The sequence below is a fragment of the Babylonia areolata genome, chromosome 3 (genome assembly GCF_041734735.1).
Source record: "Babylonia areolata isolate BAREFJ2019XMU chromosome 3, ASM4173473v1, whole genome shotgun sequence".
NCBI lineage: Eukaryota > Metazoa > Mollusca > Gastropoda > Neogastropoda > Buccinidae > Babylonia > Babylonia areolata.
In genome coordinates, this window is record NC_134878.1 from 17,265,188 (window position 1) to 17,290,569 (window position 25,382).

General features: G+C 45.1%; 1 protein-coding gene across 1 annotated transcript in view; it reads left to right on the plus strand.

Annotated features, from left to right (window-relative positions):
* The window catches only part of LOC143280476 (uncharacterized), a 37,040-nt gene extending 14,625 nt beyond the window's left edge, over positions 1-22,415 (plus strand). The window contains exons 3-6 of the mRNA XM_076585129.1: positions 5,483-5,633; positions 6,856-7,133; positions 8,763-8,935; positions 21,512-22,415. Coding sequence (XP_076441244.1) covers positions 5,483-5,633; positions 6,856-7,133; positions 8,763-8,935; positions 21,512-21,653 — 744 coding nt within the window. The 3' untranslated portion in view covers positions 21,654-22,415. The remainder of the gene's footprint in view (positions 1-5,482; positions 5,634-6,855; positions 7,134-8,762; positions 8,936-21,511) is intronic.
* Positions 22,416-25,382: the final 2,967 nt, after the last annotated feature.

The following is a 25,382-nucleotide window of genomic DNA, read 5'->3' on the forward strand; positions in this document are numbered from 1 at the left end:
GCTCTTTATATTCGGTGGTAGGATAGGCCGTATTTTTTTTTACACATCACAGAGGGAATCTCCAGCTGTTCTTATGACACCATCTTTTCTGTGTTTATAGCACAAGGGAATTTCGCACTCTAAAGTGACCGGCGGTGAAAGGGATTTATTTTAAAGTTGCAGCCTTTATGAATGAAGGACGAACAAAATATGCAGATGTCACCACAATCAAACTGCAGAAATTACGACAATTCTGTTTCTCTTGACTTATCAGCTCTGTATAAATGCAATGCAAGATTGCGCATGGCATCATTATCATATGATGCCATCAATAAACATAATTTAAACAAAATTGAACGTTCATAATATTTCTTTGGAATAAACATTAGCGCGAAAATCCTGCAACACAGGACACCTCAAAACTGAGTGAACTTCATCTTCATTTAACCCATTGTACAGCTCTTGTGAATGATTGAAGTTTTCATAACGGTACCTGTGCATATTGATTTCAGAAATGCCAAATCTTAATCTTGTTGATGTAAATCGTAGATGTCTCTCAATATTAAGCACAAGAAAATTCTTGGTTAAATGTGTAGAAGTATAAGATCTGTAGATACAGTATCTATCACTTGACTGGATGTCATTTTCACAGTTTTGCCATCTACAGTTTACTAAACATTGGCGAACGTTTTCAAAAACATATTCTCATGACTACTCCTTGATATTCCAACATATAGCCAAATCCCAATTCACAAAGACAAGTTCATACATTTGACGCCCCTTTCTTTTCTTACCTCTAAAATCTAAATCATACAACACGTCATAGGATTTACGTTACAGTTTATCTTCATTTATTTTCAGTGATTTCAACCAGTATCGAATACATCTCATTGCAGAATTCATAAATATTGGATATCTATTCGTCTCACCGTATACTAAATCGTTAGACGTTTTCAACCACTAAAAACATTTTCAGTCCAAATAAATGAACGGATTCACATTGAGCGGTAGTACATTTGATCTAAACACCATTTTTCTGGACCATACTGTACGATGGGTTTATCTAGGTATCGAAAATTTGAATGAAAATATCCAAATGAAAATTTGAATGAAAATATCCAAAGAATTACTGTTCAATAAAAACAGTCTATTCATAATATGTAACAATACGATCTTTGATCTGCTTGAAAGATTCCTGCATGCAGCTGCAAAACTCAAACGAGTAGAAAAAAAGAATTCCAAGATATGACAGAGAGAGAGAGAGAGAGAGAGAGAGAGGGGGGGGGGGGTTATTCACACATGCCACAGCCCCCTTTGAAGGGGGATACAGTAAAATGCGGAAGTCATATATTCAAAAGTCTTCATTATGTAACATATACACTTCTCCTTTTGAGTGCTGTATATAGATATAAAACAAACTCCTTGATAGTCTTTTCATTTGTTGATGACATTAACATGGTACGTCTAAACAGGTAAGGGCATTGACGGTATTTAACTGGAATCAATCGTGCTCTAAGATCTCTTATTACAGGGCAACAGATCATAAAGTGAACTTCATCTTCTTTAGATTGTTGACACATTGAACAAATCAAATTCTGGACACATATTTTCGATACCGATGATAATGGGTAAATATTTTAGTAACACCCAATCTAAACCTTGTCAGAGTATATTTCAGATGTCTATCAAGTCTCATTGACATATAAGCTGGCATATCATAAGATATGTGACAAAAACATTCGATACAAATCAAATCTGTCGCTATTCTGAAGAGAGAGAGAGAGAGAGAGAGAGAGAGAGAGAGAGAGAGAGAGAGAGAGAGAGAGAGAGAGATGGCAAGGGAGTGGTTTAAAAAGAAAAGGACAAAAACAACAATAACAACAATAAAACAAACAAACAAACAACAACAGAACATTAACAACAACAACAACAACAACAACAAAAATGAAAAGAAAAAAGAAAAAGCCCAAACCCAGAAGCACACAGAAACAGGGACTAAAATATTTACGACCAATAAACCACTAAGGTAACAACTTCAAAGCAAGTCCAACCATCAACCGCTTCGACCCGCAGTCATTTTCTCGACAGGAGGAGAAGGGGGAGGGGGAAGGGAAGGGGGGGGGGTGTCGGTGGCTGGGGGGGCGGGGGGGGTGAAAAGGCAATGCTGGCCAATCCACTGTGGTGTTTCAACACCACCAAAAACAACATGTTCGGCTCTCGGACTGAGTGATTGCAAGATCGATTCATCGATCGCTCGTTGATTGGGTCGGCCCCGGGTCTGCACCCGAGTCACGAACTGTTTTGGCAGGGTACCCTGCAGCCTGACTGTGGTGCTCTGTGCTACACACTGCAGTCTGCAGGAGACAGACAGACACACAGACAGAGACAGAGGGAGGGATGAAGGGGGAGACAGAGAGGCATACAGAGCACTCCTCTTTACGAAAGTTACAACTTATTCAATTCAATTCAAAATACTTTATTGTCTGCTTCAACCAAAACAGAAAATTCTCTTTAGGCTCACTTAAAATAAAATACCCGTCAGCAAAAATCAAAGAGAAAAGGCAAACAACTGACACACCCTTCACTTATCACCATGCACACATCAATTATTATGTAAAAAGAAAATTACGTGGGTAAGATACTATTACATTACACAATTTTACCCCTTTCGTTGTAATATCTATTTTCCTTTAACGCTACAACAAACACCCCCTAACTCTCTCTCTCTTCCTCTCATTCTCGGTCCCCCATCCACCTCTCCCCTCTCTGTCCGTGGCAGACTGTCCTTGTGTCTGTCTCTCTTTCTAATCGTGCTGTCACGATCAGGAAATAATAGCATTACTCGGAAGAATTGATGGTGATGAGATTGAGGCTTTTTGTACGCACCCCTTCACACAGGGCAATGACCTTTTTCTTGTTCTTGGACTCTCTTTCTCTGTCTGTCTCTCTCCCCCCTCTCTCTCTTCTCTCTCTGTGTGTCTCTCTCTCCATTCCTTCCCTCTCTCCCCACCCTCTCTCTCTATCCTGTCAACCCAGCCATGGTTCCTCAACGCCTCAGACAGACGAGACCAAAGCAACACCACATTTCACAGTGCCACTTCACCAACAGAGCTTTATCCGACATCATCAATTCTTTCTTCGATTCCCCCTTCTCTGAACGCAACAACAGCAACATCCACAGTCATCACCTGACTCCCTTAAAGCAAACCCCAGACACTCGGAGAATAAAGAAAGAAAGAAATGATTATTTACAGTCCCTGCAAAGGTAACCACCACACAAGTTGAAAGAAAATCAAACCATCAACCGCTTCGATCCAAAGTAATTTACTCGGTTAAGGAGGAGGAGGAGGAGGTGAGGGGGTGGATGGGCAGGGGGTGGATGGAGGAGGAGGTGAGGGGCTGGGTGAGGGGGCTGGGTGGGCAGGGGGTGGAGGGAGGGAGGAGGAGGTGAAGACGTAACGGTGGCTGCTCCACAGCGATTGCAGTGATGCGTCATCATCAACCCGACAGAGGACCACAGATTTGCGGTCATACACAGACAGACAGCCAAACATTTTCCCCCCCCCTTCGTGAACACAACAAACCTCTTCACACTCTTTCTCTCCATCTCTTCCTCGTCTGTCCTTGCAGCCCCAGGTCACCGACACCATGTGTGTCAACAGACTGACAGATACGGCGACAGACAGAGAGACAGACAGAGAGACAGGCAGACAAGACAAGACAAGACAAGACAAGACAATGGTTTATTTGTTAGGCCTCCGGCCGATAACAAAGGAGTGGGCCACTTACAAAAATATTACATAATGAATCAAATAGTGTGAATAATATATCAATGCGCATGTGACTTGCAAGCTCTCTCTCTCTCTCTCTCTCTCTCTCATTATCTCTCTCTCTCTCCTCTCCCTTCCCTCAAACACATGCACGCACGCATATACACACCCACATGCACGCTCGCGCGCTAAACACACAGATCCAGCGATCTGGGTTAAGTGAAATGCTGACAAGCTAACAAAACTTACAAAAAATTAATTACAAATTGCAAGAATCGGAAAAAAAGGGGGATGGGGGGTAGACAGGCAGACAGACAGACAGAGAGACAGGCAGACAGACAGATGTATTTGTATTTGTACAATACAAACAAACACCACACTGCAACTTGTCACCTCACCAACCGAATTTTGCCCCAAATCAGTGTCTTCTCTCTCTCTTTTTTTCCCTTTTCTCAACGTACCAAAATCCCCTACCCTCCTTTCTCTCTCTCTGTCTGTCTCCTTTCTCCACAGTAATGTTTCATTAACTCCCTACTTGACCACAGACTGACAGACAGACTGACAGAGGCACGCTTCAACCTGTAAACCTCACCAACAGAACTCCATCCCAAACTGATTTCTTCTCCTTCTTGAATTGTAAAAAAAAGGCCTTTACTGTGCCTAATTCTATATCCATTAAAGATTCGGTCAATCAGTCAATCAATCTTCATCTTTTTCCCCTTTCTTTTCTTCTTTTGAGCGCACCAAACATCCTCCAAACCACCCCTCCCCCACCTTTTTTCCTCTCTCAAGTCCTGATGAGCGTGTTGGGTGTGTGCCAAGGTCAGGCACCTGATCCTCTTTTTCTCCCTCCCCAACAGCACATGTGGTGGAGCGTATATGGATCAGTCCGCGCACGCTGTGACGCCACCTTGATACTGAAACTGAAACTGTTCATTTCACCAACAGCAGATGTGGCGTAGCGTATATGGATCACCCCGCACGCTTTGACACAACACTGATAATGAAATTGTTAATTGTAGTTGTATTGTATTGTATTGTAATACTCTTTCTTGTCACAAAAGATTTCTCTGTGTAAAATTCAGGTGGATCTCCATGGGAAGGGCACGTCGCTACACTGAGAGCGCCACCTTTCTTCTTTTTTTCCTGCCTGCAGTGTAGTTAAAAACAAACAGATTTCTCTGTGTGAAAGTCGGACTGCTCTCCACGGGGAGAGCGCGTCGCTACACTGAGAGCGCCACCCATTTTTTCTTTTTGTTTTGTTTTGCTTTGTTTTGTATTTTTCCTGCCTGCAGTTTAGTTTATTTCACCAATGTCAAATGCTGTGAAGCAAATGTACATCCGTCTGCAGGCTGTGACACCACCCTGATTCTGAAACTGAAACCTTTCGACGGTGGTGATTGTCATGAATCATAGTGTTTTCTTTCACAGCGTCCTTCAAAGTCAATATTTTTAGAGACATAAACGAAGTCTGTGTGCAGAACATGCACCACGTGTGCCCTGTGCTTTTCTTCTGCGTTAAGTCTTATGTCTTGTTACACCTCTTTTTCCTGTTACGCATTAATTAAATTAATGTGATGTATTGTATACGTACTGTTTAGTAATATCAAGTTTTGTGCATTGTAAACAAAAATTGAACGAATGAAAATATTTTGAACATGAAAAAAGAAAGAAAGAAAGAAAAAAAAACAAAAAAAAACAACGAAACTAAAACCTCTTCCCTGTCCTTGCAGCAATGGTTCATCAACGCCCTGGTGGACCTCTTCGAGCAGGAGTCCGAGTACGTCATCGACGTCCTGGAGGACTGTCGCTACGAGCTGGGCCGGACCGTGGACTCGTACATCGACGAGGCCGAGCAGCTGAGGGCTGCCTCCCGCATGCTGGGTGAGTCAGGGTGGCCCGGTGAGCCTCGTGGTCATGCGACCCCCAGCTCGGATGCGAGTGTCCAAGGGTTTGTGTCCCATGTGCGGACTTTTTTAAAAAAAAAAAAATTTTTAAACCATCGCCTCTTTCCCCTCACCCATCGACTAGACCTGCCTCCATCATGGTGGGCGAGTCAGGGTGGCATGACGGCCTCATGGTATTGCGACCCCCGGGCTCCAGAAGGTTCCAGTCCCATGTGCGGACTCGGAATTTTTGGGGTTTTTTTTCTACTATCACCTCTCCCCCTCACCCCTGGACTAGATCTTCCTCCCTTACGCTGGGTGAGTTAGGGTGGCCTGTGGCCTCGTGGTATTGCGTCCCCCAGGCTCCGAAGCGTGTATCCAGAGGATTCCAGTCCCATGCGTGGACCATGGATTTTTTTTTATATACTATCACCTTTCCCCCCTCACACCTCGACTAGTTCTGCCTCCAGCATGCTGGGTGAGTCAGGGTGGCCCTGTGGCCCTGGCTCGGAAATGAGTGTCCAAGGGTTCCGGTCCCTTGTGCGGACTTGGGTATTTTTTCTCTACCCCCTCTCCTCCACCCCATCCCCTCCTCCACTATACCTTCAGTGGTGGTCCGGGTTGCTAATCAGTCAGATGAAGCGACAAACCGAAATCTCGTGTACAGCGGGCCCCAAGCGCACATAACAGAACCCGTGGCAGCAAAGGACCGTCTCTGGCAAAAAGTATTTGGAATAATCCAATAAAACAAATGAACGTGTTGACAGAAAAAAAGTTGCGATTCAGTGTGTGTGTGTGTGTGTGTGTGTGTGTGTGTGTGTGTGTGTGTGTGTGTGGAGGGGGGGGGGGGGGAGGGGGGGAGGGGGGGAGCAGCCAGATTTCAACACAGTGAATACGAAACACTGGGTATACTGTCATACTGCTGTAAAAGTACTTACCAGCAACAAACCATCATCTTGGACAGAGGAAACAAAGTTCTGATATTCATTTCAAATACAGCACGCAGACAAAATGAATATCATTGTCACGAAAAACCTCTCATAGAGACACAAGGAGTGGGTACGAAGACAAAAAATAAAACAATTATCATGTTTGACTGTGATCTTGTGTGTGTGTGTGTGTGTGTGTGTGTGTGTGTGTGTGTGTGTGTGTTTACAATCTTTTTTTCTTTTCTTTTTTAGCTTATTAATTTTTCTTCACTCTTTCTTCGCATTCCCCAGAGGAACGGCGGGAAGGAAGTGACCGAAGCGTCTCTCGGGCCTCACGTGACGCTCCTTCTCGCCTCTCATTGGTCGACGAAAGCACCGGACAGACCCGAAGGCGCGAGAGGAGCCGACGGCGCATGTGCATCTCTGACGACGACGGCCGCAGTCCCAGCTCGCTGTCCGTGCCGTCCTACCCTGTGGCCCCCCGCACCCCGTCCCCCGCCAGCGCACGTTCAACGCGAAGTCTACCCGTGTCCCCGCAACCCCCGCCAAGCGCCAAGGCTATAGAGGAGGTAGGAGAGCGTGTAGTTATGTTTGGAAAGAGCATGAATTAGATATTCTTCGCATATTCTAATGATGCTGGTGATGATAATGCTAATACTTCTGCAAACAAGAACAATGATAATGCTAATTCTGATAAATCTTCTTCTTCTTCTCCTTTATCATTCCTTTATTTATTTCTTTTCACGCTGAATCTTGTGCTGAGACAAATCAAAGCGCTTACACGCTAGTGACTCATTCATACGCATGCATGACTCTAATTCACAAAGACGAAAAACAAAATATATATAAATACATACAAAAAGAAAACTGGAGAAACTGAAGACAGGGAAGAGACAGGGCAGGGTGGGAAAGGAGGGAGGGGGGGGGGGCTATTTTGGGAAGAGGTGGGTTTTAAGGCCAGACCTGAAAGAGCGGAGTGAAGAGACCCTACGAAGCGAAAGAGGAAGTTCCTTCCAGACACAGAATGTGCGGCGGTCGACAGTTGAGTAAATTGAGTATGCGAAAACGAGCGGATCCAAAGCTGATAGCAGAGAGCGAGATGGGGTGTAGAGGTGAAGGCAGCCACACAGACAGGAAGGGGCAGATTTGTGAATACATTTATAATACAGAGTGCTGATCTTGTACTTTATTCCGTGTGAGACAGGGAGCCAGTGGGATGTTACAAAAGAGGAGTGATGTGCTCAGGTCTTTTCTTTCTGGGGACAAGTCGGGCAGCACACTTTTGTATGCGCTGAAGGGAGTGGATGGATGAAGCAGTCCAAACCGACAAGACAGAGTTAGTCGTCGAAGCAAGCGAGAATGAGAGAAGCGACGAGTTTTGATGTTCCGTCCTAGCTCCATCTGTTCGGCAGCGAAATTTGTTTATTTCTAGGCATCAACTTAAAAGACAGGTTCTGTGCTGAAGACTGTTTGACCCTTGACCCTGGCTGGCTTAGACACAGAAAGAGTGAATCAGTATTAGCAGGGTCAAGTTCAAGGCCAAATCAATCTTGCTGATGACAACTAAGCTGATCGCAAAGGGTTCATTTCAGGGGTGACAACTTAAGATAGATTCCATGCTGAAGGCAGTTCCTGCACTGTCAGGTAAAAATCAGACTGTCGATTTGTCCCTTTCGTAAAACGCAGAAGTTTCGTGGAATGGTGATATCATTTATAGGTCTTTCAGAGCGGAAATCGTAAAAGGCTATCCCTTACTTGTAGAGAACCAAGTCTAGTTGTTCAGTTCAAGCTAAACTGCAGTGAGGAAAAGTATGTCAATATAATATAGTATGTACACGTGAGCAACACGCAGCTTAGTTCAGACTACAACCAGCGACATAGACAATGTCAGAACATGTCAAGTTCAAAATTCTACAGCACCTTAAACCTAAACACAACAACCAACAACGACAACATCAACAACCACCACAACCACCACCACCACAACAACAACCACAACAACAACCACCACAACCAACAACAACCACAACAACAACAACCACCACAACCAACAACAACCACATCAACAACCACCACCACCACCAACAACAACCACAACAACCAACAACAACAACAACAGCAACACCACACCACCACCACGACCACCACCACCAAAAGTCTTACCATTTTCCCGCACCGAGTTCCTCCCCTCTCCCCAGGAAACCAAGGCCATCCTTCAGACCATGACGGACGCCGACGCGCACGCGGAGCGCGAGCGGGAGAGGCAGCAGGAGAGGCTGGAACGCATCCGGCGCCAGAAGAAGTTCCTGGCCCAGGACCGCACGGCGCAGGCCATGAAGCTGCTGGAGAAGGCGCTGGAGATGGACAGAGTGTGGGTGTCCTGGGAGGGCTGCGTTCCCTGTCCCTAGTGTCTGTTGTCTGTCCTCCGTCTGTCTGTCTGTCTGTCCTGACGTGTCAGACACAGTGTCAATGTCTGTGTCCCTGTCCCTTGTGTCTGTTGTCAGTCCTCTGTCTGTCTGTCATGACGTGTCAGACAGAGTGTCAATGTCTGTGTCCCTGTCCCTTGTGTCTGTTGTCTGTCTGATGTCAGTCCTCTGTCTGTCTGTCATGACGTGTCAGACAGAGTGTCAATGTCTGTGTCCCCTGTCCCTTGTGTCTGTTGTCAGTCCTCTGTCTGTCTGTCATGACGTGTCAGAGTGTCAATGTCTGTGTCCCCTGTGCCTTGTGTCTGTTGTCTGTCCTCTGTCTGTCTGTCTGTCATGACGTGTCAGACAGCGTGTCAATGTCTGTGTCCCTGTCCCTTGTGTCTGTTGTCAGTCCTCTGTCTGTCTGTCATGACGTGTCAGACAGCGTGTCAATGTCTGTGTCCCTGTCCCTTGTGTCTGTTGTCAGTCATCTGTCTGTCTGTCATGACGTGTCAGACAGCGTGTCAATGTCTGTGTCCCTGTCCCTTGTGTCTGTTGTCAGTCATCTGTCTGTCTGTCATGACGTGTCAGACAGCGTGTCAATGTCTGTTTCCCTGTCCCTTGTGTCTGTTGTCAGTCCTCTGTCCGTCATGACGTGTCAGATAGAGTGTCAATATCTGTGTCCCTGTCCCTTGTGTCTGTTGTGTGTCCTCCGTCTGTCTGTCTGTCATGACGTGTCAGACAGAGTGTCAATGTCTGTGTCCCTGTCCCTTGTGTCTGTTGTCAGTCCTCTGTCCGTCATGACGTGTCAGATAGAGTGTCAATGTCTGTGTCCCTGTCCCTTGTGTCTGTTGTGTGTCCTCCGTCTGTCTGTCTGTCATGACGTGTCAGACAGAGTGTCAATGTCTGTGTCCCTGTCCCTTGTGTCTGTTGTCTGTCCTCCGTCTGTCTGTCATGACGTGTCAGACAGAGTGTCAATGTCTGTGTCCCTGTTCCTTTTGTCTGTTGTCTGTCCTCCGTCTGTCTGTCATGACGTGTCAGACACAGTGTCAATGTCTGTGTCCCTGTCCCTTGTGTCTGTTGTCTGTCCTCCGTCTGTCTGTCATGACGTGTCAGACAGAGTGTCAATGTCTGTGTCCCTGTCCCTTGTGTCTGTTGTCTGTCCTCCGTCTGTCTGTCATGACGTGTCAGACAGAGTGTCAATGTCTGTGTCCCTGTCCCTTGTGTCTGTTGTCAGGCTTCTGTCTGTCATGACGTGTCAGATAGAGTGTCAATGTCTGTGTCCCTGTCCCTTGTGTCTGTTGTCAGTCCTCTGTCTGTCTGTCATTCTGACTGACTTCCTGTCATGACATGTTCGGGGGGGTGGGGTGGGGGGGTATTGTCCCATGTCCCTGGTGTCTGTTGTCAGTCCCCCGTTTTCTGTCGGTGTGTTTGCTCTCCATCTGCCTGCCCGTCTGTCTGTCATGTCACATGTCATGTCATGTTGGTCTGTCTGTCTATTGGTCTGCCTTTCATCTGTCATATCATATGTCATGTCATTTTGGTCTGTCTGTCTATCGGTCTGCCTGCCAGTCTGTCTGTCTGTCATGTCATGTTGGTCTGTCTATCGGTCTGCCTGCCCGTCTGTCCGTCATGTCATATGTCATGTCATGTTGGTCTGTCTATCTGCCTGCCTGCACGTCTGTCTGTCATGTCATATATTATGTCATGTTGGTCTGTCTGTCTATCTTTGTAATGTTTGGTTTGCCTGTCTGTCTGTCATGTCATGTCGGTCTGTCTGTCATGTAATTTCATGTCATGCCTGTCGGTCTGTCTTTTACGTGTGGATTCTGGTGGAGAGAGAGAGCGAGAGACAGACAGACAGACAGACAGACAGACAGAGGGGCGGGTGGGACTGTCTTACTTTTGGTTTGTGGGTTTCGGTTTTGTGGGGTTTCCGGTTTGCTTCACAAGACAAGACAAGACAAGACGTTTTTACTGAGTCAGGCCATCTGCCCATGTCAGTGTTGGGAGGTTTTCGGTTTGGCTAGAGAGTGCACGCGCTCGCTGGTTTCTGATTTGCTTTGCTTTTCTTTGAATCTGTTTCGTTCGTTTGTTTCTACTGTTGACGTTGATAAGTAATTTTGTTAATGTCTGGAGTTAATCGTGACTAAAGCCAATCAAGACTTCTATTCTCTCTATCATATGTCGTTCTTTCTCAATAACCTGTGTGTTTGACCCCCACGTAGTCAAAATCCACCTGTGTGATGACGTCAGAAACCAAACTCCTGGGACGGGAAAACAGACAATTGGGGCGACGAGAGAAAGTGCTGTGTTGCGTTGAGCGGCTTTGAATAATACTGTTTTGCGCTCCACTGCACTGTACTAAAGCGTATTGCAATTCGTTGCACTGTGTGCCGTCAGGGTACATTGTACTGTATCGTACTAAAATATTCTGGTTTGTAAAAATAAAAATAAATTGCAGGCTTATATATAGCGCAGTTATATATATCTCAGATGGGGCTCACTGCGCTTTACAATAAAATATACAAATTTTAGACTAAATATCGTAAAATATGTACAAAGTCAACACAGTTTCACATGACATTGGCTAAAATATACATATGTAAGACTAGGTGACATAAAAAATAAAATAAGTAAATCGACACAGGTGCCATCAGTCTGAAATCACACAGGTGCAAATCACAGAAAAAAAGGGGGGGGGGGGGAAGCACATCACATTCACCATTGTCAAAAATAAACACCAGGGAACCAGGTATGACGAAAAACACACCAAAACCATCACAGATGCATACAGATCAACACAAAGAGCACACCCAGCAACAAAAATCACAGCAAGCATATGCAGATGGAAAATTTTTCAGCGAGAAAAGTAAAGTTTTAAAAGATATGTTTTGAGTGCTCTCTTGAATGCGGGTGTTGGGGTGTAACCGAGGTGTGAGGGCAGTGAATTCCACTGTTTAGGTGCAACAAAAGAAATGGAACGTTCACCATAAGTTTTAGTACGAATCTTTGGAATGGACAGTGTGCGCTTGTCATTTGAAGAACGGAGTTGTCTGGATGGTGAATAGATAGAACGTAGATCTGAAAGACAGACAGAACAAGAATCAGTGAAGAAATTGTGACAAAAGACTGAGAGTTTGTATTGTATTCGTGCTTGAATGGGGAGCCAGTGAAGGGAAGCGAGTAGGGGAGTGATGTGTTGACGTTTCTTAGCTTTGAGAGTGAGTCGTGCTGCAGGGTTTTGAACTTTTTGTGCCATGCCGCATGTACACTGTACTGTACTGGATCGCACACAGATACACAGACAGACAGACAGACAGAAACACACACACATGCGTGCGCGCTCACACGCAGACACACGCGCGCGCGCACAAAGCAACTGAGTACTTAGGCGAACTGGGAATAGACGAATCAGGATCACCAAGATAGTGACAGGCGAAACGGGACGACACCACGCGAACTGGGAATAGGCGAATCAGGACCACCAAGTCAGTTATAGGCGAAACGGGAACAGGCGAAACGGGAAGTGGCGAAATGGGACGACTCCCCACGAACACTGCACGGCGAGGTGTTTCTGGGTCACGAAAGATGGAGACGTGTAAACGAACAACCATGGGCAGAACAGAAATGAAGACCAGGGCTCGGGAGAGTGAGGGAGGAAAGGGGGAAAGGTGGGGGTGGGGGTGAGGAAGACGACCAGGAAAGACAGAAAGAACAGAACAACAACAGCAACAACAACAACAACAACAACAGCAACACAAAAAAAGAAGAAAAAAAAGAGAAGATAAACTCTGCGTTGGATAAAAAAAACAGAACAGGTATTTGACTCATTTTCGTTCGTCACAGCGGAAATTAAAATGATCAAGGATTTATTATTTTTCTCTGATGCGAAAAGCCTAGTAAATACACACACAGACATTTTTGATCATTCCTGCACTTGAATGGTGTGGTATTAGGGCATTTCCAGTTGTTATTTTGTAATGCAATGTTTGAATGAAAAAAATATACTTTACTTTTTTAGCTGATGTAAAATGTGGTTCTCGCCTATCGCCTTTCCTCAACCCATACATCAGACAACCAAAAATAACTCGGGTATAATTTTACACTGCTGGCCTGATTTCCTTTATTGCTGTTGCTATTTCCATTTGCCCTGGTGGGTTTCAATTCACAAGCCTGCTTTGATGTCCGTATATAGAACTTTTTGATATTGCTAACACCAGTGCATTGTGCGTTTTGCCCGTGCTGTCAACACACAGCGTTAATCTTCAGTGTTGTTGGTGTTTAGAACGGCACATACCTCAGAGAGTTCATGGTTGCTTTGTGTGAGAAATTTGTTTAAAAGGTTTACTCATACATACAGAAAGATATATATATATATATAGAGAGAGAGAGAGACAAGACAAGACAAGACAAGACAAATTCTTTATTATCGAGGATAATAGATAAGCACTGGTGCACTTTTTTTTCATCCAGTCCCCGCCCTGAAACAGGGTCTACACTACACAAAACTACATTATATATGTCATTGCATGCACTACACAATGCTACGTAAAGTCATAGAAAGCGAATACTATACTACATAAAGGCATAAGCATGGTAAAAATAACACACACACACACACACACACACACACACACACACACACACACACACAGATAATGCGAATGCGAATCATTTATCTGTCATAAGGCCATACCTCATGAAGTGGTGTACATGGACATACAACCACATCACAGCCACAGCAAAATGTACATACATGTCAACGGGCACGTCAGAACAGGAACAGAGAGACAGACAGGCACCACATCACAGCCACAGCAAAATGTTACACATACATGTCAACGGGCACGTCAGAACAGGAACAGAGAGACAGACAGGAGGACAGGGACCATTTGTTGTGTACAGTTTACACGCTGGAATCCATCCCATTTCCCCTCCCAGCTATTTCCAGCAGTCCACCCGCTTTGAACTGTCCGTTTGAAATGCACCCCTTTACGTGGACAGTGCCGGACAGAAAATCGATGTCTGTTGGTTCTGGAGACCTACAGTTAGTTCAACTGGTTTTCTTTCTGTCGTTAGAGTACACCAGCCTAGGCAGTTGGTGTACAGTGTCTCTCTCTCTCTCTCTCTCTCTTTCGTTCTACTGAAGTGTATGAGAGAGAGAGAGAGAGAGAGAGAGAGAGAGAGAGAGAGAGAGAACGTGTTATTATGTGTTGTCTTAAGTGTTAGACACGTCAAATTATCCTCATCCTGCTCGCTGTCTATCTCTCTCTGTCTCTCATATAAACTGAAAAAAATCAAGTTTACAAATGTCGTCCCGTAGCCATAACGTCGTACAAAATCCCCCTCTTGTTATTATGGCATCTTTTACTCACAAGAAACAGCTATTTCGTAAAAAAAAAAAGTACAACTGTATATTGTTATGTCAGTTGTCTATGCTTTTATTTGTTTATGTCGTTTCAATGGGCTGTGTTGTGTTTACATGCACCCCATTCACCGAGGACTGAGGCCTAGATGGAAACAAACTATTCCGATTCTCTTTCACACCCCCTTACTCTCCCCACGTACCCCTTTCTCTCCCTCTCTCTTCGTCCGTCCCTCCCAAGTAACTCCCCCCCTCTCTCTCTGTGTATGCCTCCCTTCCATTTATCGATACAGCTTTCACAACTGTGGTCCCAAAGTCAGTCAGATACAGACCAACTTATTTTCACAGCAGTTTGCAAGCAGATCGATACTGTACTCATGGTGACTGCGACATACCCATATCGACCTACAGGTATTGGCTGCATACAGGCAAGCAAATCCAGGACAAAGTATAGCGTGGAAGAGAGGGGGAAGAGATGGAGAGGGGAGGGGGAGATGGAGAGAGGGGAGAGATGGAGAGGGAAGGGGGAGAGATGGAGAGGGGAGGGGGAGAGATGGAGAGGTGAGTAGGGAGGTAAGGGCAGGAAAGAAAGACAAGATGGAAGGACGGTGGGGAAAATGACATGAAGAGAGGAGGGGGGAGGGGGTGAATGAAATGTAGCAAAAACAGGCAGATAAACAGACAGAAAGAAAGAAAGGATGAAATACAAGGAAAGATGCAAAAGTGAAACAATGAAAAGTAAACAAAGAAACACTACGAGTCGTTTTTGTACACTGACCCTACAACCCCCACCACACCCCTCCTGGCATACACTACCAACTACAACAGATTCATCAGGAGTTTAGTCGTGTTGTGAGGAAACCGAACAATGGACGAATATGACTCGAGAGTTCCGCCTTCAGAACGACTCCGTTATTTGTCAACTCGTCAGCCGCACACAGTTAACCTCGGTTTTAGCGTTCCTGTGTCGCAACCAATGTTGTTCATCTGTCTTGATGATACGTTTCTCAACGTACAGGAATCCACCCCGGGAATTCAGGATCCACAAGAGTGGCTGTACCTTATGGATCACGAACCAGTTTTGCTAGAAAGGATCGTTTCTAGTGGTACCCACTTTGTTCTTCTGTTGCTTGCTTATGTAAAATACATCGAAACAAATAAAAACAATTGCTTGGGATCGAGGCAAGATTCACATCCCCTCCCCTCCCCACGCCATCCCCACTGCCCCGCCCACCCGACCACGCTCCTACCCACACACCAAAGCCTTTGTCTTTTTTAAACAAGCCATTTACTGTCTGTGTGCGGGGTTTCAATGATTGATTCTGCCCCCCCCCGCCCCCCCCCCTCTTCCTCTGCCTCTCCTGTGCCATCAGTGTGCTCAGCTAAGCTCAGCTGATTCATAATTCAGAGGTATCTTCTGTCGGTAATGGGATGGCCACAAATACGTAAGGCAACTAACTGGACGAAGTGCTGACTCCCATCTCCATCCGATCCTGTGATGAGGGCTGGGGTGGGGGCTGGTGGGGAGGGGGGGGAGGATGAAGGGGAGGAGGGCTGCCAGGCCATCCCAGTGCCCCCCCTCCCCCCCCAGCCCCCTTATTTTTATTGGCATGGCATTCGTTTTTTTATGGGTTTGTTTTTGAAAGGGGTTTTTCTTCTCTTGAACCATGTTTCCTCACTGTTTTCCGTTCTTCTCTTCTCCTTCCTGTTTCTGGCATTGCTTTATTCTGCTAGGTTGCAAAATTACCCTGTTTGAAACTCGATCTTGGAAAAACAAACAAACAAACAAACAAAAAACAAAAACAAAAACAGTTTGACTGGTTCAAGAAGGAAGTGAAAAAAACAACAGCAAAAAATCACATAGAAGACGCGCGCGCGTGCAGCACACACACACACACACACACACACACACACACACACACACACACACACACACACGAGTTTTCAAGTTTATCTCAGCCGTGAAATATTGGTCCCAAAGAAAAGTTTACCCGTCAGTCCAACTAACGAAGATCTCTCACACCGTGAAGTCAATAGGTATCAAATACTACAACGCCTATCCTTCCTAGATTGTTAAGATACATGACCAAAATCAGTGAAGAGGTTTTTTTCGGTTGATTTTTTCATTGAAGAAATGTATTTCACAGCTTTCAGGCATAGACGAAATTTTATATCCACTGATAATTCGAAACATGCCACTAGAGAAATATTGGCAATATTGAAATTCATTTTTGAATATACAAAACACAGCATAATTCGAAACAGATACAGAAAAAAACAACACCATCAACTGACAATATCCAACAGTCTGTGCAGTTCATATCAGTTCATATGTTGGATTTTTGCGATTATACTTTGGAATTATTTTGTTTACCTCATCCCTGCCCCCCCCCCCCCACCCCCCCCCCCACCCCCCTCCCCCACCCCCTCCCTCACGACCCAGACCAAGACCCCCCCCCCTTGCCCACCCCTTTCCGCCTTAACGACCTCAACAAAGATGACAACAGCATGATCATAACTGCAGCAGCGACGACAAACAAACGAACAGGAACCATGGCAGATGGGGGGTTGCAATAACAGCTTATCATTAATAGCTCAGGGATCACGTTAACAATTCCATTGTTAACCGTCGACCGGTTGTTAACTTGCACAACAGATGGTGAACAAAAGTGTTGCATACACTTACATCATCATCATCATCGTCATAAATGATTTACGGTGTAATTTGCACCATGCTCTCTATCTCTCTCTCTCTCTCCCTCCCTTGTCTTTCCCCCCTCTACACCTCCCTCTCACACCCAACTCTCTCAACTCACTCCTTTATCTCCCCCTGTCTCCTCTCTCCCTCCCTCTCTCTCTCTGCCCCCCCTCTCTCCCCCCTGTCTCCTCTCTCCCTCCCTCTCTCTCTCTGCCCCCCTCTCTCCCCCCTGTCTCCTCTCTCCCTCCCTCTCTCTCTCTGCCCCCCTCTCTCCCCCCTGTCTCATCTCTCCCTCCCTCTCTCTCTCTGCCCCCCTCTCTCCCCCTGTCTCATCTCTCACTCCCCCTCTCTCTCTCTGCCCCCTTCTCTCTCCCCCCTGTCTCATCTCTCACTCCCCCTCTCTCTCTCTGCCCCCCCCTCTCTCCCCCCCTGTCTCATCTCTCCCTCCCTCCCTCTCTCTGCCCCCCTCTCTCTCCCCCTTCCTCTTTCTCTGTCCCCCTCTCTCTCCCCCCCTGTCTCCTCTCTCACTCCCTCTCTCTCTCTGCCCCCCTCTCCCCCACTGTCTCATCTCTCCCTCCCTCTCTCTCTCTGCCCCCCTCTCTCTCCCCCCTGTCTCCTCTCTCACTCCCTCTCTCTCTCTGCCCCCCTCTCCCCCCCCCTGTCTCATCTCTCCCTCCCTCCCTCTCTCTGCCCCCCTCTCTCTCCCCCTGTCTCCTCTCTCACTCCCTCTCTCTCTCTGCCCCCCACTCTCTCCCCCCTGTCTCCTCTCTTCCTCCCTCCCTCTCTCTGCCCCCCTCTCTCCTCCCTGTCTGCTCTCTCCCTCCCTCCACCATCCCTCTCTCCCCCCAGCCCTTTCTCCTCTCTCGCTCACCTCTTCTCTCGTCCGCATATGCGTGCTGCTTTTGTATGTGCGTGCGCGCTTGTGTGTCCAGAAGAGCTTTGAGCAGACCTGTCATGTACCACTCTTAGTATATTACCATAATCATTTTAATCATAATCATTTTCATAATTATCATTATCACCATAGTTTGTCATTGTTGTTGTTGCTTCTCGTGCTACTACCACTATGCTACTACTATCATAACTTGCTTCCACTACAACCACTGCTGAATAATATATCAAAGTTATTTGAAAGCTTTGTGTTTCTTGAAATTATCAATACACCTGGGCTTCGCTTGGGGAAAAGAAAATAAGAAGCTTTCTCGTCACAGAGAGAGAGAGAGAGAGAGAGAGAGAGAGAGAGAGAGAGAGAGAGAGAGAGAGTGAATGTATTTTATTTAAGAGGATAATAGAATAAACAACAATGCTTTTTTTTCATCCAGCCCTCAAAAGGAGAAAATTGGGGAAATCAAAGAGACGTCGAAGAGAACAGTACCATCATAATGTGTGTGTGTGTGTGTGTGTGTGTGTGTGTGTGTGTGTGTGTGTGTGTGTGTGTGTGTGTGTGTGAGAGAGAGAGAGAGAGAGAGAGAACAACAAACTTGCATACGTCCATGCTGGAACCTATTACCCGAGCTAAACAGTCCAGATTTCTTTTCTCTCCCCACCGCTGTTCTTTTGTAATCCATTCAATTGTTATTTTATTTTATTTTATTTTTATACCACGTCCTTTCCTTGCTTGACACGCTATTCACTTGATGCCCCAGTGCCCTCGGCATCGCGTGCTAATTACCCATAGCTCTAATTCCTTAACGAAATGACAACACGGACCCAGTCAATAACTGTCCCCAAACCTGGTGCTGCTGGAAGAAGGCCCTACATACATACATACATTCACACACTTTCATACATACAAACCAACCTACCTACTTACCTACCTACCTACCTACACACACACACACACACACACACACACGCGCGCGCGCGCGCGCGCGCATACAAACACACACACACACATCATCGTCATCATCAGGGTTAAGCTAGGTACTCAGCTGTTCGGAGATATGACGTTTCTGCTCGGAATCTTTAGTAACTCGAACTTAATCGTGGTAAGAATCTCCATGTTCAAATCGTGTCCATATTTTTGCAGTCATATTTTGCGTGAGACATGGACACCGTTGCGATCTGTTCTTTGAGGCATGCATGCTGTTGATGATGATGGCTGTGAGTGCCCCTGCTTTCCTGAAGTTTTCGGTATTAAGGGACGTTCCGCCCACCCCCCCACCCCCCCCATCCCCCCAGACATGTCACGATCAGTTTGCCAACTGGAGCTCGGTCGATATAAAGCATAATGGGTACGCATCGCAAGCGATCACACGTGGTCAGACATACAGACATACAGACAGAGGCAAATCTAATGATGATGATAATGATCATTATTATTTTCAGCATTCTTTACACCCAATCTTAAAGTAAGCACTAGGCGTTAACATAATTTTTTTTTTTAAAGACAAAAGCTACTGGCATGTACAAAGGGGGACAACACTCTTCGGGAACTTCTTCCGAATGTTTCAAATCACACACGCACGCACACCACACTGCTCAACGCACACACACTCGCATACACAACACTCACCATCACAACGGCATAAACACACGCACACACATCACAAACACAGCTTTTCAGTTTCGCGGAGGTGTTAAAGCAAGGCAAAGCAAGGCAGGGCAAAGCAAGGCAAGGCAAGGCAAGGCAAGGCAAGGCAAGGCAAGGCAGGGCAGGGCAAAGCAAGGCGAGGCAAGGCAAGGCAGGGCAAAGCAAGGCAGGGCAAGGCAGGGCAGGGCAAGGCAAGGCAGGGCAAAGCAAGGCAAGGCAAGGCAAGGCAGGGCAAAGCAAGGCAGTTCAAGGCAAGGCAAGGCAAAGCAAGGCGTGTCACAGTGGTCTGATCCATGCACATATGCAACATCACATCTGCTTAGAGGAAGCAAACAACTACAACAAACACAAAGAAACACGTGCACAAGACAAATAAACATGCAGGCAACACACACACACACACACACACACACACACACATGCACACACACATGCACCCCCACCCCACCCCCTCCCCTCACACACACAAAGACTTTCCACAACACGAAAAGCAACGCAATGCTGTTCACTGACCTTTCGGTGACTTGGAAACAGGACGTCCACGGACGTTCGCCCCTCCCTCCCCTCCCCTCCCTGCCCCCCCCCCCCCTTCCGCCACCACTGCCTCCATGTTTTTTATCCACCAGTCCAGCGCATTGGTGATTTCTTCGTCACATTCTTCAAGACCTTGTAAGGCAAACACTTCAGCCGGACAACTGGCAATAACCCCCACCCCACCCTACCCCACCCCCAAAAGTCCCGCAGTATCACTTGACGTCAAGAACCAGCTTTCTCCACTGTCACAGATTTCCAGCAAAAGAAAATCCAAAAAACATTCTGAGCCACTCGTCTTTTACTGAAACTCCAGCAGACATGACGGTTCGCCGGCACAAACACGACTGATGAATTGACAGCACCATCCTGGTCAACAACTGGAACGGGTTGTTGAACACGTGCGGCGTGCGATGTCTTTGCCAAAAACTTCGGGTTTCACGTGCACAGTGTCACTCGTTGTAAATTTCGTCTTCATCAATTCTAGGTGCCCCAACACCCTCCGAGTAAAACTCGTAGCTCAAAATGTTCTTTGTTGCAGAATCCTGTTCTGTGTTTCCTGTATTATTTTACGACGTGTATGTGTGTGTGTGTGTGTGTGTGTGTGTGCTCGCGCGCGTCCGTGCGTGTGTGCGAATGTGTGTTTTGGGTCGTCGTCTTTTCTTCTTCTTGTTGCTGTTGTGGTCAATTTCATTTCTTTCCACGATTTTTGACTCACTTGTGTAAAAAAAGTGACTATGTTTTAACCCGGTGTTCGGTTGTCTGTGTGTGTGTGTGTGTGTGTGTGTGTGTGTGTGGCCGTGGTAAACTTTAACATTGACATTTTCTCTGCAAATACTTTGTCAATTGACACCAAATTTGGCATAAAAATAGGAAAAATTCAGTTCTTTCCAGTCATCTTGTTTAAAACAATATTGCACCTCTGGGATGGGCACAAAAAAATAAAAAAAGAAGCCTAATGATATGCAAACTGCATTTACTGTTATATTTATATTTTTTGTATTCTCTAAACTTGGCACTTTGACCTCTTATTCTGACACAACAACAAGAGGAGTCATTATTATCATTTTTTGTTCAACCAGGAACTTCTTTTGCTAAGCATGGAATTTTTATTTATTTTGCAAACATTTTGGTGCAGATAGTAAAAAAGGGAAATTACTCTGTAATTAATGCTAGGGGTCTTAATTTGCTTTAAACTGATCTTTCTCATCTTAAACATTACATTTTGAAATTATACTCAATACATAAAAAGCTTGGATGTTTTTTTTTTAAAGTGTATCACAAGTGAGTCTTGAAGGCCTTGCCTCTCTTGTCTTCGTTTCTTCTTCCTTCCAATGTAATATTCACAACAACACAGAAAGACACCTGACAGCCGGTCAGTGAACGGAGAGTTTGTCGTGTTGCACGTGCAGGCTGGCCCAGAACAAGGAGCGTCAGGGCAAGATGCTACAGGACAAACTGCAGGACCTCAAGAAGAGACGCGGCAACAACCGGCCCCCCTCCTCAGCTGCCGCCAACGACATACCCGTCATCGAGGACCTGGAGATATACTGAGGCGTCATGGTTTGACGTCATGCTGCCACTTCAGCCCTTTGTGACGACAGGTGTGTGCGTCATGCTGTTATTATGTCAGTTTTGGGGGAAAACACTGAACCTACAATACTGCTGTTGTAATGTCTGCGGTTCCCTATTCCCCCTTACCTGTCCGTGCAGAACTTGTTCACATCGTGATTTTGTATCAGATATTCCAGGTTTTCCCCGTAGGCCTACAATACGAGATTTACGCAAGAAAACAAAGTGTTCGTGGATCAGAACTGCTGGTTTTAGAACACAAGATATTGGTAATTGTTTGACGAAACTGTTTGTGGAACGATTCGACGCACAGGTTTGACATTATTTCCTCAAGAAGAACGTTGTTGTGAGTAGGTATTCGTTGTTGAGTTGATTTATTCGCACACGAATATAACTTCACAGGGAAAAGGTGTTGACATTCGTGTTGTGTAGTTGTTCTATTGATTTGTTGATTGTCAAACGAAATAGAAACACCTGAAAGGAATGAAATTACTGAACATTTGTCATGTACGTAGGATGATTTATTCCTTTACTTTGTATCTTTGGAGGAAAAAAAAAATGTTGCTCGCAATATATCAACTTCTTTAGACTGTATGTCAGTTAGCATAAGCTCATTGTACTTTCTGGTCACTGTGTACAGAAATCTCATTGACAAATTTTTTTATATTGTTGTATATGATCAGTAATCTGTACATTTTCATTGAACATAAACCACAGAATCGGGATCAAGGGTAATATTATATTCATAAGGGAGTTTGGAAATCTTTGAATTACGATGAAAGTTACATTTTCTCGTCCTTTTTTTTTTGCTTTTTGAGAGGGATTTATAAACAAACACACGTATTAGCTCAATACGTGTGTTTGTTTATAAATCCCTTTAAAAAAGTGATTAAACATGATTTTCATTTAAATTTGTAATAACCGAAATTACTTCCTTATTATGGCGAGTGTGCTTCTCCATTTTTGTAGTTACTAATCATGTACCTTTTCCACATTATATTTTCAAAATATCATTACGAGGTATTTAATGCAACACTATTTCAGTTTACAGAGGAAATTTAACATGCACATTGATAAAGACAGAATCTAAGAGAGAGAGAGAGAGAGAGAGAGAGAGAGAGAGAGCAATATGTGTGATTTTTTTTTTACGTAATTCAAACCAGGGGTAATAAAATATACTTCCATCCGCAGTATCAGTAGTGGTAGCAGTAGTGTAGAAGTAGTGATCGTAGTAATAGCAATGTAGCAGCAGTAGTAGCAGGTCCCAGCATCTACTGGGGGCGTTGTAAGTGATGAAGCAGCGGTGACGGTGGCTGTGTTAGTTGTTACTGTTCATTTAGTATTGCTGCAGCTTAAAACAATGTTCACACTAAAGGTAGTTCGAGACACTTTTATGTGAGCCAGTCTACACTTGTTCATCAAGGACAACACAGCCTGTGCACACCTTCATGGTGTGGAGTTTGGATATCATCATGACGGGATATCTTTTCTAAATTTACGTGTGGTTTTTGTTTGTTTTTTTGTTTTGCTGTTTTGATTATTCTTTTCGTTCCCACAGCGTCCGTTCGCACAGCATATCTCATGAAACTAAGTGATAAGGGTTAAGTGTAATATAGTGTAGTTATCTTAATTAAGATTTTGTGAAGCGACGTTTTTTCCCCTCTCTTGCACACACACACACACACCGTGTATCTATCTATCCATCCATCTATCCATCCATATATACACACTCAGCCTTGCTGGCTAGTGTGAATCATTTCTTGCTTTTTCTTTTGTTTTTATCGGAAATCATTTTTTAAAATTGAAGCTGCTTTCCAAACGAATAGAATTGCCTAAATCAAACCTGACACACACGCGAACAAAACTATCGGTCATTCCATGAATGAAAAACAACTTTGTGATCTTTTCGTGAGAACTTCTTAAGTTGTAAATGTTCCGTTTTCAGGGAACCCTCATTAGCATTTTTTTTTTTTTTTTAACAAGACAGGATAGTATCAGACAGGGATCATGAACACCGCACGATAGTCTTGATGTCAAGTGGAGAATTGGAGGTCAACTGACTGGAAGTAGATAAAACACTTTTCTTCTTCTGTATTTATTTTTTTTAATTTTAACTATGCACTGTTGCGTTCCACTGAAACCAACAGGGTGGTAAGGGACGCTATCGTGGCAGGCGCTGTGTTCGCTGTCACGCTGGACGATTTTTGTCCACACTTGTGAAATCAGAACTCGCTTTCGCTGATTCGTTGTCCTATTGAAAGCGCTTGACTTCGTGACGACAGCAGTGCTTTGCAAACCTAGCAGTGTGGGCTGCAGTCACACCCCACTGTCCTCACCAAGCTCTGTCGTGGACTGGAGATTTCACGGCTGGAAGGTTTAACCCCTTGTCTGCTGACCCTTGGTGAAATGAGATCAGTGTAGCACGAACCTGCAGAAAAATCACTACTTACTGTACACATTTCAATTGTGTAACTAGTTTTGATGAACAAAGGCAACGCAATCCCATTACGTAGGGAATAGTGTAGGCAAAGAAATGGGGTCGACATCCTGACCTGTTAGCTGAGGTTTTAACCCAGTGAGGTCAGTGGCATTTCTTCAGTGATGAGCATACTTGTCGGCAGCAGTCAAGGTGTTAAAACATCGCCACCGTGTTAGAGTATCTTATTTAAAAAGCATTTCAAATGGCGCCGCAGTAAACAAAAGGTGTATCAATCGATAGAAAGGTCAACCGCGTTTCCCCTGTAAAGTATATCATCCCGACAGATTGAGTCAAATCATTGTTCGTGGGTCATACCATTTTCTGGGGTCGACATTGTTGTTCCTTGCATCGTTTGTCCTTTCATTTAGATGTGATGTAAAAAAAATATTGTGTCAGTTACAATTAAAAAAGACATTCTGATGTACGACACGTTCAGGTGAAAACCCGACAGGTCGTGGAGTATGCGTGGAATAAAGATTGCAATGTTCATGACACTGGTTACTGTTATGGTGTGTGTGTGTGTGTGTGTGTGTGTGTGTGTGCGCGCGCCCGCCCGAACCCGCATGTATGCGAGAACACACCATCTCAAATATGTTTGTGTACGTTATGTTGCCTGTGGCAACGTGGATGTCATGTGCACTGTGTATATCTTACCACATCTCTTTCCCCTTCCTTTTGGCTTCCTCATGTTTACTCAGTCACCGTGCGTTTTCAACACGGCTTTTAGCCGAGATTGATCACTTTTGTCCTTGTTCCACTTTTTACTTATCACACACACACACACACACCACACATACACACACACACACACATACACAAACGCATCCTCTCTCTCTTCTTTCAATGTCTCAATATATCTTTTTCAAAGTTTTTTTTTTCTATCAAGAAACGAACAAACAAAAACGATCATATTAATAGAAAGCACCCTTCAAAGTTCAAGGTCTTATGGACAGTATCACCACCACCACCACCCCATCAGAGTGCGTGCCCTCTGTCAATTTACGTGTATCGACCACACCACGCTGGACTTAAAAAACAAAACAAAACAAAAAAACCCCAACTTTTTCCACAGGATTTAACTAGGATCAATTCTGTTATCTGCGATTCCGACCGCTCCTTGTCTATTGATTTATCGTCACACACACACACAGTCACGCGCGCGCGCGCACACACACGCGGCGGTCGCGTGCGCACGCACGTAAACCTTGCTGCCATTTTCGCCGCTTCCACGG